This window comes from Helicoverpa armigera, chromosome 10 (genome assembly GCF_030705265.1).
Source record: "Helicoverpa armigera isolate CAAS_96S chromosome 10, ASM3070526v1, whole genome shotgun sequence".
Lineage (NCBI taxonomy): Eukaryota > Metazoa > Arthropoda > Insecta > Lepidoptera > Noctuidae > Helicoverpa > Helicoverpa armigera.
The window spans coordinates 2832289-2849853 of NC_087129.1; the positions used below are offsets into that span (position 1 = coordinate 2832289).

The window sequence follows — 17565 nt, forward strand, 5'->3', positions numbered from 1 at the left end:
AACCCGATGGGACGGCAATCCGACACGACCGGAAAGAGATCAGGCGCAGGATTGACATTTACGTGCTCTCCGATGCACGGGTGAATCAATCACCAACTGTCAGACTACGGGCTGCTTTGTGAAAGTTTAAGAAAACCCACAAAGCGATTGCGGCCCGTCCCGGGAATCGAACCCGAGACCACGAGCACAGCAGCCGCGTTTGCGACCACTAGACCAACGAGGCAGTCAACTTCAGTAAATAGGAAGTAACTAATAAATTTTTGTTTTATGTTACAGATGATGATGTCAAATATTTGTTGAAAGATACTCATTTATTCTTTGAACATCAACCTTTTCAGTACACAGTGTGGCGATTATTTTCTGTTAATACTGCCATGAATGTAGTTGCATTCAAAATGGTTGTTAGTTATACTCTCGCTATGATTCAGTTTGCGCACTTTTTTGGTTAAAAATAATATGTTTATAATAAGTAAAATAAGACAAACGGTGATTTTCTTTGGATAACTAGAAATAACAAAAGTTTTTTTAAGTCGTTACCTATATTTAAACTTATAACATCTATGTGTGAATCCTATGCCTTATTGTAGTTTTAATAATTAAGGGCTGATTTTTCAATCATCTGTTAACTTCTATTTGAGGAATAAATATGGCGGTTTGACATATTTTACATACAAAAGCTGTCAAAACGTTAAAAATATTCCTCAGATAGAAGTTATCTGGCGATTGAAAAATCAGCCCTTAATGTTATAATAAAATATTCTTGGGTCATGTCAGTATTTTTATTTATTTTTCTTGTTTAGTACAAAAATCGATCATACTTACTTTGGGTCATTTTTTTAAATTTAGAGAGAACTTAAAGCAATGGTGGGAATGTTCATTAATTGCTAGCTAGCTTTTCGTTATTTCCGAACAACTCATAATATCTGAAGAAAAAAGAAAGTCATTATTTCATATTTTTGTTTATTTACTTTATTTCCTTACTTGGTAAATTTGTTATCGTGTTTGATGCGCCATTGATCTATATTAATGGGTTGACAAAATAGCTAGACATGTACTCATGAAAAGAGTCCTTCAAAGTACACGTGTAAAATAAAGAATAGACAGATATGATTTATTATTCCCTCGATTACATTTATCTGCATATATGGAGGGTTTTCACGAGTACATTTCCATGCTTAATTATTTGGCTATTTTTAGTAGATCAAGGGCGCACCAACCACGATAAAAATATAGTGATTGTCATCAAAATTGTAACCCGATCAATATAACGTGGTCGTAAGGTAATTCAGTGGTCATTCTTCTTTTGAGCACAGTATACGTATTCAGTTGGGAACGAAACTCAGTGATTATCATAAACCATGATTCTAAAATATCTATATAAAATCAACAGTCTCCTAAAAATCATATACTCAGTGAACGGTATTATAATTACACGATTTACACTAGGCTTTTATACGGAATTCAGTTCGAATAAAAAAATAATTTTGCTATCGAAAATATACGTCGTTCTAACGATTTTGAATGTGTCTGTAAATCATATTTATACAAAAGAGTACCAGAACATCTCAGCTACACTCAGTTTAAGTTTTTTCGCTATCATTTATTTCCTTAATTCGACGGCAAGTTTAATAATTGACCCTAAATGGATCCAGAAATATGTAAACGATTTGAAATCGATACGACAAAGCATGGTTGCTGATAAATGTTTCGATATACCTATATCACGAATTATAATGATCATTTATCAAGCATTTACACTAATGATGATCTTTGTATATTGTCATTATGATTTCTGCCGGCATCATATTTTTCTAAAAGTAATCGAAGGTTACTATGCTATCGCATCTGTAACTACAATTGTACCGACACTGGTAGTACTTGAACTCATGTTTTATGCCGTCAGAGAAAATAGAAAATGCTTAGAGAAAAATCTATCCAAATTCAACACTTTGGGAAGTGTTGACGATTTAAAAAAGAATTTCCGTAATTGTATGTCCAACTACACGAAACTGCGAGATTGTTTGAAGAGCACCGATCGACCGGTCAAAACTATGGTTGGTATGAATGAGGTCTAAAATTATTCTAAGTAGGAACTAAGACTGACAAATTGTTATATTAGTATGAGTGTAAAGGCAGTAGGATCTTCTTTTCTCTTCTCACGCGTCTTTTAGCAATTGTCTATCTTAAAAATAAAACAATTTGGTCAGTAGCGATATTTCTACATAATAAAAAAGTAGACAAAAATCAATGCCACAAACTGCTTTTTTTTCTTACATCGAAATCAACTACTTTCCGGCCAGTAATTCTGACTACAGATAACTATTGCAAATTCATAGAAAAAAGAGTGTGATATTTTGCAGACTTTCACCTTGTTTCCAATTTCAGATTCTAGTGATAGACTTCTTCTCCATACCTATATACATAACTAGAATTTATGAAATAATTGACAGTACAAACGTAAGTAATTGCTCCTATCAGACTGCATACTACTAAGAAAATGAAATTCAAAAACAGTTAATTCAATTAAAATTCTTTATTTCAGACTTATTTTGTCCATATTTTGTTAGTAATACATAATACTTAAGATCTATGTTAGCAAGCTTATTTTAATGTATGTAATAATATCCAATGCCTCCATATGGGACTTTCAATCTTGCTATTAGCTATATATATTGTGCTAATAGATTGTGTTTTACAAAAATATTGACGTGTAAAAAAAGACGAGCTTTTCTAGATACGCAAATGCCATTTCCTTTGTTAAAACGGATGATTTAATTTCAATGTGTTTTTTCAGGGCGCCGCTCCCCTTTTAAATATTTGTTCGCACATCCTTATTAAGACTGCATCAGTCATAGTTGTGGACTTGACTTCTCGGGAAGTTAATACTATGAAACAACTTATAGAGAAACAGTATCTCATTTGCAAAGGTAAAGTATCGTTTTTTCTAAAAACTTTTACTATATTTGAAATATTTAAATTAATTTTTAAAATTGAAAAAATATATACACATTTTATCTAACTTATTATGCACACTTACTATATAAATAAATAATAATATTTAAAAATTGCATAAAAAGCCTCCTCATCGCTGCCCACTGGGACTGCACCAAAGAGGCTGGCAGTATTGCCACGTTGGATAGCAATATGTACTTACTTTCTTTACTTTTTAAATTAGTTTTTTCTTACTTCAGAGGTCGTGGCAATGATGGCATAAAATATGTTATTCGGGAAGAGGTTTCCAACAGTATTTTTTTTTTCAACTCAGTTCAATAGTTTTGGAGACTTATTTGGAAAAATATTTCTCTTTATTATATTACTATAGAAGATAATATTTTCATTACAGATGACAAAGTGCGGGATTTATTGATCGACATGCATGTGTTCTTCGAACATCAGCCTTTTAAATACTCAGTGTGGAGATTATATGTTGTTGATTTTCCAACTTTTATGACTACAGTCTACAGAATTATGACGTATACACTAGCTATGGTTCAATTTGCACATTTTTATGATTAATGACGTGTATTCATAATGTTCTAAACTAGCTTCTACCAGTGGTTTCACTTGCATATCGTAGAAATTCCACGCACCTGTATAAAAAGTAACTTTTAGCCTTCTAACACTGAAAGATATTTTTAAATCGAACTATCAGTTCCTGAGATGAGCACGTTCATTTAGATTTATTCAGTTAAATTAAGGCCTTAATTTATATCAACGTGTGTGTTTTGAAATAAATGGTGTGTGTAAATTATGTTTGCCTTTCTTATTCATATACCTAGTCTACCACTTTTCCCTCGACGATTCGGTCGTCATTTGCACAGACACAGGTGCACTCCCTATTCCTTCACTCTTATAGCGCGATTGAATAGAAATCCTTATTATAAGAAAGAAGAAAGAAAGAAAGAAAAAAATATTCATTGACACAAACCATACATTATGATTATTCTGTAACTTTTAAAATATCAGTAGATTCTATCAAAAGACAAACTTTCAGTCAAAAAAACAGCGCAACACATTATCCATGTAAATCGGAAGTCTAGTTTTTCAAGTCGGTTCAGAACCCAAGCCTTCGGAACGGTTGGTAGCGAGTGTATACAAACTTATTTATACGTCGCTCGCAACTACGGCAGAGTGTCTGCCGTTATGGGGTGCCGAGTGCTTGCTACTGTGCTGCGTTTGCATTACTCGCTTGTTTATGTTTATTTGGTAAAAAAATATAGATTATTACAAAATGTTCCTAGATTATACCAAACATCATAATATTGCTCGAATAAAGTCGTCGAAGTTACGCGTTATCTTTGTAGTTATTTTTATATTATTTTCGATATATGGCAATGATAAATGACACAGCTCTAACTCTTTGATTTCTTCATAATAATATACCTACATTCAAGATAATTAAAATACAAGATACCTAAGTACTGCATGTTTGCATTTGAATAGAAAAACACTTGTGGGCGATCCACTTCTGCATTTTGTCACTTTTTGTTTCATTCCAAATATATAAATTCTTTTTAGTGGATCAATATTCAGCACTTCTCTTTAGTCATGAAAGATACACCTATTATGACAAGTTACTCGTCCAAGTACACTAGTCCGTTACAACGGTACCCAGGGACGCGTGTCTCGTCACTCAGTGGTACTCAATAATTTATATGCAGACTGAATCGCGCGGCCTACGATCCTGCTTCTATCACACAAAAATGCTACTTTGACACACTGTCCATGTAAACTAAGCACTGAAAAAGTGCATTGATTAGGAACGTGTAATCTGACACTTTATGTTCTGTTTATAAATGGCTTGTAATGAATTTGAGTGTGGTAGTTTCTCACTAGCGACTGTAAAACTCTTTTTATCACTACATAGTATAAAACAAAGTCGCTTTTTCTGTCCCTATGTCCCTTTGTAGGCTTAAATCTCCAAAACTACACAACCGATTTTCAAGGGGTTTTTTTTTAACAGATAGAGTGATTGAAGACTGCATAACAACAGCCATTAAATAGTGGGGAAATACTGCTATCCCATGCGAAGCCGGGGCGGGTCGCTAGTTAAAAAAAAACAGGAAAAAAGGAAGTTACGTCATTACGTCTAGTTAGAATATAAGGTACACATCTGCCCAACAAAAATTACAAAAAGTTACAGTTGCATTTCCCCACGCATTTCCCACATACAGTAATGAGTGAAACACCTCAATCACGCACTAAAATATAACCTTGAACCTGAATAAGGTACTTTTCACACCCACTCGGTACCACTAGACGCGTCTGAAGTAGTCTGGCGCGAGACAGTAGGGGAACCTAGTAGTGCTTGCACCTACTAGGAGTTCCGAAAGATAGGACACGCAAGGTTTTCGTGGAAGGAAAAAAAGATAAAATTCGAAAATATTAGGTGTATGCCGTGTGAGATTTTTTGTTGATATAACAATCTTACAACATCCTTCTCCATGTGAGAGGAGGCTTGTGCCCAGCAGTGGGACGATAAAAAGGCTGTAACGGACGGACTTACATGATACGCGGTATCAGCCACCTAGGTTACTTCAAAAATAAACATACTAAGGCTAAATATAACTTTCTTGAAGATATAATCTATATGCTAAAAGCTAATTTATATTAAATTCGCACCAGGCTTTTAACGCTGTTTATTATGATACCACTTTTAGGCTATGATACCAATTAGTAGGTACAAGGAATTAATTAGTTTTATTGCTCAAACATGCGTTCTATATACTGTATCCGCTAATATTTAATTGTTAAATTAAGCCTGAACATTTCACCGCTATTTTCTGAGAACTAACTTGGGTTAGGTCAACTAGGATCATATTTGAGAGCCTAACGCTATACATACCCCATTCTATTTTTGAATTCGTTTAAAAATCGAGTGAATTTGATTTTAACACAACTTACCTTCTAAGGATAGTGCCTCATTGCGCGACAAGCTCCGTCTCGAGGTAAACTTTACTAAAGGTGCGATACACCGAGACACGCATATTTCGTCTCGAAAATGCCTCAAGTTATAACACACTTTTGAATATTATTTCTTACCAATCGAACGTGAATAAGACTTGATTGCGAAAATGATACTCAGTAAAAATGATGCTTCAACAAAAATATGTATTTAAAAGGTTCTTGTTATCCCAGTCGAGACAAAACGGCTGAAACCTAAACCAATTTAAACAAAGTAATCTAGTACAAACTAGCACAGAATTATAACCCTAGGTATCCTAAATAAAAGGACTTATTTCCGTCCGTTTACCCTTCGTTTAGGGGTTGTTTAGGACGTGACTGCCTACCATTTGCACCCTCCACCCTCACCTGGCAGACACCCTTTATTCAGTTTGCAGATTCTATTCATGATTTTAGGACTTTATCGTAGAAGAAGCTACGCGATATTACGCGATAACTATTGTATTCTGAGATATTGAAGAACGATAACTTGTAAGAGGTACCTACCGGTAGTGATACGCTAAGGTAAGTAGTTGAATCAAAGCTCAGTTGTAGTTCTGTATGCATGCAGTATTAAAAGGCCATTATTCCATCTCCTGATTAACAAGATGGCTTTGTCTACTTGTAACTTTAATTCAAGTAAATTATTTCAGGTAAGGTAAGAGAGAAAAAAGGCTTTTCTACAACTAACGACATAAGACCACGTAATGTGATTAAGTCAAATAAGTAACTACAATTTAAATTATAGAACCATAGCTTTAGCATAACGCAGCGTATCTCCAACTGTACCCAAAGATGTCTACCCCTTTAATTGTGACAACATATTGCTGCGAATTGTGTGAAATCGACCAAACTCGTCTAGGCGGTTCCTAACCAACGATGCGTGGGACTACTGAACGAGGGATACCAGGTACTTGAGCGTACATCCCTACCTAATAATTTATAAGGGATGCGCTTGATGGGTTGTCCTGCGAGGTATTAGCAACGCGTACATGTGTTTGTCTGGTAATCTTTACGTTAAACAGACTGAAATAAAATTAGAGGAATATGTTAGTACCTAAGTTTTACGAAAAATTGAAAGGTAATTTTTTTGAATAAATAGGTATTAATAACTACGAGTGATGCCCGAGGCGCCTGGGCCAATTAAAATTGCTAATATAAAAAAAAACGTAGCTCATGGATCCGCATTAACATTTTAGGCCATAGTTTCATTTAGTGAGTCTTGAAATCGTAAGTTAAATTTATTTTAAAGATATTCTGATTAGAAGTACATCTTACCTTGGGTATACAGCATACTACTCGCACCAGCGAGTTTCCATTCCCCTTTTCTCGTTTTAATCATTCATACACCACTCACCTGTAAAGAAGAATATAATTATAAAAACACTGATTTACTATATCAAAAATGCATGGAGTCTCAGACTTTGACTCTCAGAGGCTCCAGAAATATGTAACTTGACGCATAAGAAAGTTACATTTTGAACTTTATTTTTTACCAGCTCTACTCTCGGTTTCACCAGCATTTCAAGAGAACTAATTCTCGAAGCTAGGTGAAAAGTAGCCTATGTCCTTCCGTAGGCTATGGTCTATGTATGTATGTAATACATTTCTTTAAATCGTTCCATGCGTTTAGAAGTAGAAGAACGACAGCCAGAGTCACTTTCACATTTGTAATATAGAGTAAGCATAAACATAAGTGCATGTGCATGCAATATGCCATTGGCAATGCTATGAGTTTCCAAAATAACATGTTGCAGTTATTTCCAAAGTAATATATCAATATAATCCGCCACGTAAATAAAATGACCAGCATCAATTGTTTAATTACTCAAGCTTCGTACACCGTGAATTTATCATGAACGTGCGAGTTGATACAACAAAACTACCAAATTAGACTGTATTGTTACACGGTGTACTCGAAACGAACCTCACTAAATTATTTAACAGACTAGTCAAAATTCAACACAGATTGTATAAAGCAAATATTACAATGAATGTTGCTGTTAAACGCACGGAGGCGGCTGTAGGGATGGGCAGTTCTGTCATTAGTATCGATAATTTTGGCTGTTAATTAAGCACTTTTATTCAGCGCTGATTTTTTATTTTCTAATTAGTTTTTTTTTGGCACTTTAGAATTCATTCAAAAGAGAAATGGTTTAATATAAAAACACATATTTTAAAATCCCGTAAACGCGTGCATCTTATAGTTCGCATTATTATGTGCATGAAAAGTTATTGATTAATTTAGGTTTCCCAATATGGGCGCGAGGTTTGTAAGACTTCTACTTGTCCTTCGTTTCCGATATTGATCTTACACATAGGTGACCAAAAGTGTATTCTGCTGTATAGACTGCTGGATGAGTGGTTGGATGTCAATGACGTCGATACAGCTGTCTTTTGGAAGCAAACAATAATCGACAAGACAAATTCCAGTATCTGCCCACACTGGCGTGCACACAAACAAACAGGTGTTCCCGAGCCAAGTGGAACGCATAAATATCGCAAAACACAAAGTTATCGATGCCACTAAGCCGCCTTTATTGACTGTGTTTCCCTTCACTAGCGAAACGACTGAACAACTATCCCTATCATGCAATTTGAGACTTCAACACATGTGGTATAGGGTTGACTTTCTCCTGTCGTCGTAATCAAGGATGTTCCGTTAGTGTTAGACAAACTTCGGTTTTGCAATAATGATAGCATGACAGCAACGGTGTGTATAAAGTGCGTTTCATATAGTAAATCGATACGGGGGCTTCGACGTCGAATACAAACTAGTGTTAAGTACGGGATCATTGATTTGTGGCGCGGAAAATCCTCATTCTAATTCCTATCCGCAGTGGACGGTCAAATTCGAAAACTGAATAAGCTGTTAATGAATAAATTGATGGAAAACCAGCAGCTTAGTCGCTTCACTTAGCATAATGGTAAAGGGAAAATAACTTTTCACTTCAATTTTGTGGAGGAAAATTAGATAGTTTTAGGCAGACACCTAAGTTGGTATAGTTCTTAGTTTGTTTTTAAACAATACATCGACGGACAGACCTCACTAGTTGTTGCTTAAAATATGTTCAACTTTTCTATCTACCTATACATAAATATAAAAAAGTTAAAAAAATAGGTTGTAATTAGCCCACTAAAAATTAAAAGCAAACGTTCTACAAACACTATTTTAAGTTGTTGTCCATAATTTTCAAATTGAGTTCATGAAAACTCGAATGCCTTTTGTATTGCATTGCACAGTGGCAGACATAGTAGAAATAATCCGATTATAAAATATAGACTGTTGCCTTGGAACTTCGTTGCTGTAGTAAGTAATTGCTTCTTTTATTACAAAATAGCAGTTTGATCTTTTGTTTTCAAGTAGCTGTTATTATTGGCTTACTTCCTTTTGTCTTGGAAGTTTGCTGTCTATTTGGTAGTTATTTTTAGAGATGATTTATTATTAGGGCGTAATTTTATCGAATATGGACTTGAATACCGTGATAGTAAAAGTGTAGCCAAGATAGAGAACAGTGCGATGATGCAAAAAGTAGAAAATTGGGGACTAATATTTCTGATTCAAACTTTTTGCTTTTGATTGTAGACTTCTTAGTTTAAAAAACTACTATGTTCTTTCTTCATTCGACTTCCGCCATTTTTTCAAGATAATTAATGACTAAGAATCTTACCATGTGATTCTCGTGCATTTTTTCTAAACTCTTGCAAACTTGGTTGTTTAGGCTAATCAGACAGTTACTCCATATTAAATGAGAGTCAAAACTTAACTCCTACATGGGTAAATGGCATTTATAGGTACTCTGCAAACTTATAATTCAGCAAATAAAATAACTCATTTTCATATCTACTAATCTTTCAGCAAATAACAGCACACACACAAAACCATTACAAACGCCACATTGTAAGCCACCACTACTACATTAACTTTCTTTTGAAAGCTAAACTTTGAGTCTACAAGATATTACCAAAACACATTCATTAAGATAACAATCACGGTGCCTCCCGCCAATCTAAGTTTGCTCTACTCTTCATAGCGACGCCAACCTCTGGCAATTTGAACTCAGTACTGCTTATAGCTAGGTAGGTCCACGGTTTTGTATCGTCGAGTAAAATTTGAAAGGTATTTGGTTAAAAAAGGGTGCGTCTAGTCTGGGAAGTTTTTAGGTTTATTTGTGGTTGATGACTTTAATGTGACATTTTTTAATCTTACGGGGGAAGTGCTGTACCTATGTATGTATAAATAACACTGTTTTCACTTCATCCCAATGTCTTGTGAAAACTACGGTATTAATTTTTATTCTATAAGTACGAAGGTGTGAAAGTAAATGAGGGAGATGGGTTGAAGGTGCTATTTTGACGAGATAAAGTGCTAATTTTACTAGCCTAGTTTAAATAAACGTTCGTGACTATAACTTTATATACTAACAAATATTTGACATCTGTGTAAATGAAGAGGCACTTAAAAAATAAATTAAAAAATTAAATTAAAAACCCTAAAGAGCAAGTCAAAATAATTAGTTCTTAAATCTTTTATTTAAACAAAACTAGCTCCACATTTTACCCAAAAACCGTATAAGTTAGCGGCCAACCGTTTCAACAGAACATATGCTTTGAAGTGATCAATCAACAGAATCACCCCGTGCGGAATACCTTAATCCAACATTTAATTTGTCTCTTTGTCTATTCACGTCACGTGCTAATTAAATTATATTAGTACTACGTACTAGTTTGTGCTGCGGTTTTGCTCGTTTTGTTGAATTGATCGGGTGTTTCTTAAAGTGTAAGTTAAAATTTTGTCTAGTTGATTTTGTATGGTTTAAGCGACAATTTGACGAATGTGTTTTTAAACGATATTCTCTTATTACATTTTAAACTTTTTTTATTTACATACATTATTATAAATACATAAAAAATACTATCCAAATGTATAATATCCAAATCTAAAATAAATTAAGATACATGGATATACATATAATATTTTTTTTGTGCTATTTTAATTGCCAGTCAGAATCATATCATCATCATCAGCCTGTATAAATTAATGTCTAGACTCAGACATATATGTCATACCGTTGAGGTCAATCTTCCTCCCCGATAGGTAATAAAACTTTATATATTTTATGAATATTGTCCACAGATGTCTAGATGTCTTTGATTTCATATGTACAACTACTGTCAGACCTTTTAAGCCCCCGGGGAAATATTAAAGTTCGTAGACAATGAGGGCTATGACTTGATACATTATCAAGATCTAGTTAGATGGTAGGTACTCAAAATTAAGTGGTCGACACTTTAAAATTTTTGATGAACAAAATAAAACAGGATTATATACCTGCACATCACATTAAACATGGTTGCTAAAGAGGGAATTTAAAAAAAGTAAACAAAAAGACGATAAAAAAAATTGAAAATGAAAACAATTCGGCATCCCGTAGAAGTTTCCGTGAAAATAACGCTAACTATTCTATTTTGCAGGTTTGTAAACAGATACACAATTAGAGCTAAATATACGTGCACACTCACAATAAACATAATTTCAGTTACAGAAACCAACCACTGAAGACTACTTTTATCAACATCACATTACCAAAAACATACCACCCTCCCAAAAAAACAACCTTTTTTATTCAACCGTCTCGATCGTACCTACATATAATTACAAGGCACGTCAGTCAGACATGTAAATACGCATCCAAATACGACAATAGTAGTGTCGACAATTAGTCGTGCCGTCTAGCCGAAGCCTTTCAAGTGTAAGCTGTAGCCAGACGCCGTTGTCGCCACTTTTATTTCGACTATATCTATGCGTAGATGGAAAAGGGTGCTGGAAGTGTCTCGTGTGAAAGTTAGGACAATGCGTTCATGATTTTATATTTGGAGGCTGAACATTTTTTGCTCGTCAGTTGTGTTGATACCTATAGTTTGAATTTTTGGGGTATGGGAGCCAGATTAAAAAAAAAAACTGAAAATTTCGGTTAAAGAATCCTAAGTTTAGGACAATGCGTTCATGATTTTACGTATCGCGTCAAAAAGATTTTGGGGGCTGTTCGCAGTTATGAAGATATATAGTGATTTTTACTGTATGAGAGCCGGCTTTTTAAGAATATGTTTTTCAATAGAGAATATTTCTGTTATAGAGGAGGTTTAAGGTTTATATCATAATATAAATGTTTATTTCAGAATCTTCTAAAATTATACCCGGAAATTCTGATCACAGTCAACTTAAGATTACATTTACAGTAATTCCACTAAATCCAATTTAATTAACTCTCAAATTCACAAATAAGTCTGTTGATAAACCAGTGAACACGACAACGGTACTCGATAACGTTTCCAGTAAATATAGAATGTTCAGAAGTAGGCGTAGGTTGGTGAATTCTTGGCATTACCCGTGTCACGAGTTGTGAGGCTTCCTCTAAACGTATTGTTCTTTATCTCCATAGTTTATTTGTATTTTAAGTATTTGTAGTATTTTATCGCGAATAGTCTCAAAAAGTTCGTCAAGAAAACACTTTGATACTTACCTCCCAACCAGCAAAAGTTAGTTGTATAGAAGGCCATAGAACGTTTTGTAAAAACTAATCGATGGTCAAATAAAAGGCCAAAGAAGGTGCACCTACAAAGAAAGTGGCGCAATTATATCTCCATTCAGTCTTAAAGTACAACTATAACGATATCAGGCATGACAATTTGGGCCCGTTGCAGTGATGTAACAGTAACGCAATCTCTATATTTGGTGACATACAAGCCACAGCAACACTACTAAACACTTTTTAAGAACTGTAGAAGAGTTCATGAATCTATTACAATATTCATCATTCATTCATTTTACATTCGTTCACGCTGCTGCAGTGTTTTATTTAGAAGAGAAATAAAAGATAAATCAGAAGAGACGAGGAGACCGTGGTAAGTTAGATATTATTTTGTAATCTAGTTATTCGTCTCTTACGGGGAAAATGACGTGCGCCTGTAATTTTACTGATAAACTATATATGGGTTTACGACAATATTTGAATGCCCCCTTCGAAGTAATGAGCTTTAACTAAAACAATTACGAATTTTAAGTCATACATATACTTCCAGCTTCCTAAACTCTATTATAGTACTCGTTATCATAGATATTACAACCACCATTACATGAAATTAGGGTTCCTTTTGAGCTTGTTTCTTTGTTTTGTTGTTTGTCCTTATTCCATAATGTGATGAATACTTTTTATTAAACAAATAAAAATACCACGTCAGAAAACATGGGTTTATACTATACAGCTGCAGGTACTACGACGTCAGAGTTATTATTGAATACTCTGAGGTTGTCAATTTTTTTTTTTAATTTCCAAAGTTTGTCAATATAGTGTTGTTTTTTTCTTTTTCAGTGTAATGTTCTGCAAAATGGTAGTCATTATAGACATCGATAAGTTTTTGACTCGTGACGACTTCAAGCTACTTGCGGAAGTGGAATGGCCGTGGGAAATTACACATTTTCTGTTAAATAAGAATTGTGTTAACTGTGGTTTACATACCAATTCATCTTTACCAAGGCACTTCATGCGCAAAAAATATATGATATCTTTACCAAGCTTCATTTTTTTCTGGTGTCGGGGCTGCGGTATTATGTCTATTAATGACCACTACATCCCTGATGAATGTTATTATTGTGATTAATTATTCTACCTATTGGCTAAAAAAACTTTTCGTACTACAAATCCATTAGGTATTTTACTATTTATTAATTGTAGAAAAATTAAAATATCTCTTATTAATTACGTTGTTTTGAAGTTTACATAGCAAGGCAAGCATTAAACCTACGTGCCTACATGTCTCCACCCGATTAATTTTGTTTCCCACACTGCGCCTCGCGCCGCCTCACTCACTACTGTCCCACTGCTGGGCACAGGCCTCCTCATACACGGAGAAGGATTGAGCATTAATCACCACGCTTGCTCAATGCGGGTTGGTGATTTCAGACTTTATAGTCCAGGTTTCCTCAAGATGTTTTCCTTCACCTTTTTTATCAGCCATTGGTGTCCAAGATATACTTAGAAAGTACATACAAACTTAGAAAAGCCTGACCTGAAAAACTGTCACATCTAGAATCATTGTAACCATTTGAATAATTCTCCATTTGTTCATTGACGTGAACTATATTTTGTACGGAACCATTTTCTATAATTGGGTCTTCAAAAAATATTGGTTGTCGCATTAATTACGCTGAATCAAAATGTCAATATTGTTGTAGAAGAGCGATAGAAGTGCCTTTACGAAACTGAATTAGCATTTAAAAGCATTGCTAGCCTACTTTTATACGCAGTAATAATGTTTTAAAAGAGATAAGAGCTCCGTTATACTACTATTGTGTAATAGAGGGACTATAATAGTTATAAAAAAAACAATACTCTTCTAAAAAAGTGTCTTTGTGATAAGTTTATCACTACAACTATAACGAGCGTTAACAACCTTTTATATGGCAATTAAGCTACATAAATAAAATTTGACACTCAGTTATATCAACAAATCACTCTGTTGTAGACTTTTTGGGACCACTATAGTACTATGTACTGTAACGACGATCTAAAATGTCTCAATATCACAATATCGTCCTATTCTTGAGTTGTCATCTCTACTACAACGAAAGACACATCATAGTTCGTTTCGAACCTTTATTGCGTAAATCAGGCGCATCAGGGCGACAGTAAACACTGTTATAAAGTTCTATCGTTGTATACTAGTAACAATGGAGGTTGCTATAACGCCTGACTATAACAGCTATATAATGTTGTGAAGTAAACCTTTACATCAATTCTTAATAGGTCGTTTTTGCTGTATAAACTTATAAAGCCAAAATGTGTTGTCAAACGCTTTTACACAACAATCAGTCACCACCGAATCCTTTATACATCGTTCACCCAGCTTTTTTGAGATATAAGGTTTGGTTATAGGGCAAAATTGTTGGTTGGGCTGTAACTGACCTCGGAACCTTAATTTTGTACGTAATTGGTTATTTTTGTACAGTGATATCATTTCCCTAAACAACAATTATCAACAATATTTCCCAACAAATTTTTAAAAAGACCAGGCAGATGATGGTATCATATATGCGTAAGCTAAGATTGAGAACCACTTTCTCTTTAGGAAGTCGGTTAAAAAGCATCATCTAAATCCATGCAGCAATATTCTTTAGTTTCTTCCAAACCAAGAATAGAACACGAAACTTAACACTCCGATGAAATTCTGTCTCTCTATCTAGGTATACGTAATAACATCGTCTTCAAATTATATGCGTAAGTTTAAATTAAGAACCTAGCTCCTTCTCTTTAGGAACCCGGTTGAAGGCATCATCTAAATTCAATGCAGTAATATTCTTTAACATATTCCAAACCAAAAACAGATAGGCACACGAAACTTAACGCTCCGATAAAATTCTTTCTCCCTATCTATACGTAATAACTTGAAAAGCTACAGGGATACGCTCGCAACTGAAGTTTACAAAACAAGCGCATCAGGCAGTGCCGAAACAAATGTCGTCGGCAATTCTTTCTCACGGCGTACCCGAAGTGGAACATCACTGCCATCTTATGCATGGCGTTTGGACTAAGGTATGGTTGCACGCGGTTTTTCATGTGTGCTAGACAATAATATACCAGTAAGTTAATGACAGTAGATTATATCAGTGAATAGCTGGTAAGATGTAATTTTTTCATTGGTCTTTGGCATATAGAGATGGTCAGTGTGGCTTTAGATGTTTGGTTGATAGAAGTTAGAATCCTTCAAATGATAATTAGTAATGTAATCATTTAACTTGAGGTTTTATTACAATTTAACAGTTAAACGTAACTTTTCTCTTCGACTTTTGGTGCCATTGCTAAAACAAAACACCACACGGAGAACCTTCATCATTCAAACCAAAAATATGCAATATGCTCCGCGCAAGAACCAGTCAACACGCTACGTCTTCCATCAAACACCATACAAAAACTACCTCAAGTAAAAGTTGCTATTTTTCCCATCTTAAAGGCTTCTAATATCGCAGCTCCCCGCCTCAGGCCGGTTGTCATTTGTCTGCTCCTCTGTAGGCAAACTTCGCTTCAATGTTTGAAAGCACTACATTATATCCGTCCTTCTTTATCGTCTTCGTCTTGTGAAATAGTGACGGGCTGTGAAAAAAGATTTGCATATCGATAGTTTAGTGAGCTGTTATTCGAAGGTTAATTTTATTCGATACTTGTCCTTTTTTGCTTTTGTTAAAAAAATATTTTGTGTATCAATAACATCATTAGTAACAAATACCTTGACAAAATGATATCATATTGATAACAAACCCCCCCAAAACTCCAAAAGAACTGTTAATTGGATGAAAAACATAAAAATACGTCGCTATAAAGTTGTAAAGCCGAAAATGCTTAATTAATATTTACTGGCCTTTGCCTACACTTCAAAGGTGTCTACATTAAAATAATTAATTTTCTGTTATTAATGAGATCATTTCGGAAAAGCGGAAGCTGATTACTAAGAAACTTTGAGTTATGTATCTCATTTTAATTATCTGTATTAATTATTATGGATGGTCAAGCAGTTTTCCGATTATATATTTAAAATAATACAACCTACATTTTGTATATGAATTTGTCTTTTAATTAATAGACTCACTCGCTAGTTTGGTTACATTATTCTAATATTTTAAAAAATCATCGACAATAATTTTTATCGACAACCTCACGTGCCTACAAGAGCTCAAGACTCGGCACTTCGTAACATAGCTTAGATTTCTTTTTAATACCACACATTTAAACTCTTTGTAGGAAGCACATGTCGTTGCTTAAACTTTATATCTACTTCATCTATTGTGCTATGCCCGAGGTTTATGTTAGAGTGCTTTTACTTAGTACTGTAACTTACTCGAATACTTGCACTAGGTTTGTATGCTTTGAGGTGTTCCAATTATTTTTGAAGTCGATATGTCTTTGGAGAATGAGGTCGAAGAAAAGTCGTTTGTTACTGTTCCATGTAGTTTGTTACACGAAGCCCAGATCTTGAAATAAATACTATTAAAAATCGTTAATGAAAATACTAAACTTAGCACAGTAAAAAAAAGGAGTTGGTTATTAGTAGAAATTAAAGAAAGCACTGGAGTAAGCTTTGTACCATTTAATAAATTATTAACCATTTTGATATTCAGTTACATCTACCTAAGATCGAAAGCCGTTCTGAACCTAACAGGGATTATGTTACTAGAAATCAGAAACGCTCTAAGTAGTTATTGTAGCAAAATAGGTTTTAGTTCCTATTTGATTTCTTAGATTTTGTGCAAATTAGGATTCAGATGGAGCTCCATTACAAAAACAAAATTGTCATCAATTAATTTCAGCCTAATTATAACTTGCCATTTGCCTTGCCATTCTTGTAAACTTCCAACGAGTTTCTGCTTCAAGTAGTTTGTCATGATATCGTATTTAGTTGGTGGTGAGAGAATGATTGACCTTCAGCTGTATGCCTATTTTTGGCTATACCCCGTTCAATTTCTCATCCCTAGTAAGTTTACTATTTCAAAGTTCTATTAATACACCTGATCCGTCATGTACGATATCCAGAAATAAACATGACTATCTATTAGTTTGTAGAAATTAA

At 34.3% G+C, this 17565-nt stretch overlaps 1 protein-coding gene across 1 annotated transcript in view; it reads right to left on the reverse strand.

Annotated features, from left to right (window-relative positions):
- LOC110374410 (teneurin-m) overlaps positions 1-17565 on the reverse strand; it is a 410181-nt gene that overhangs the window by 360973 nt on the left and 31643 nt on the right. The window contains exon 2 of the mRNA XM_049840849.2: positions 7222-7300. Within this exon, the coding sequence (XP_049696806.2) occupies positions 7222-7285 (64 nt within the window). The 5' untranslated portion in view covers positions 7286-7300. The remainder of the gene's footprint in view (positions 1-7221; positions 7301-17565) is intronic.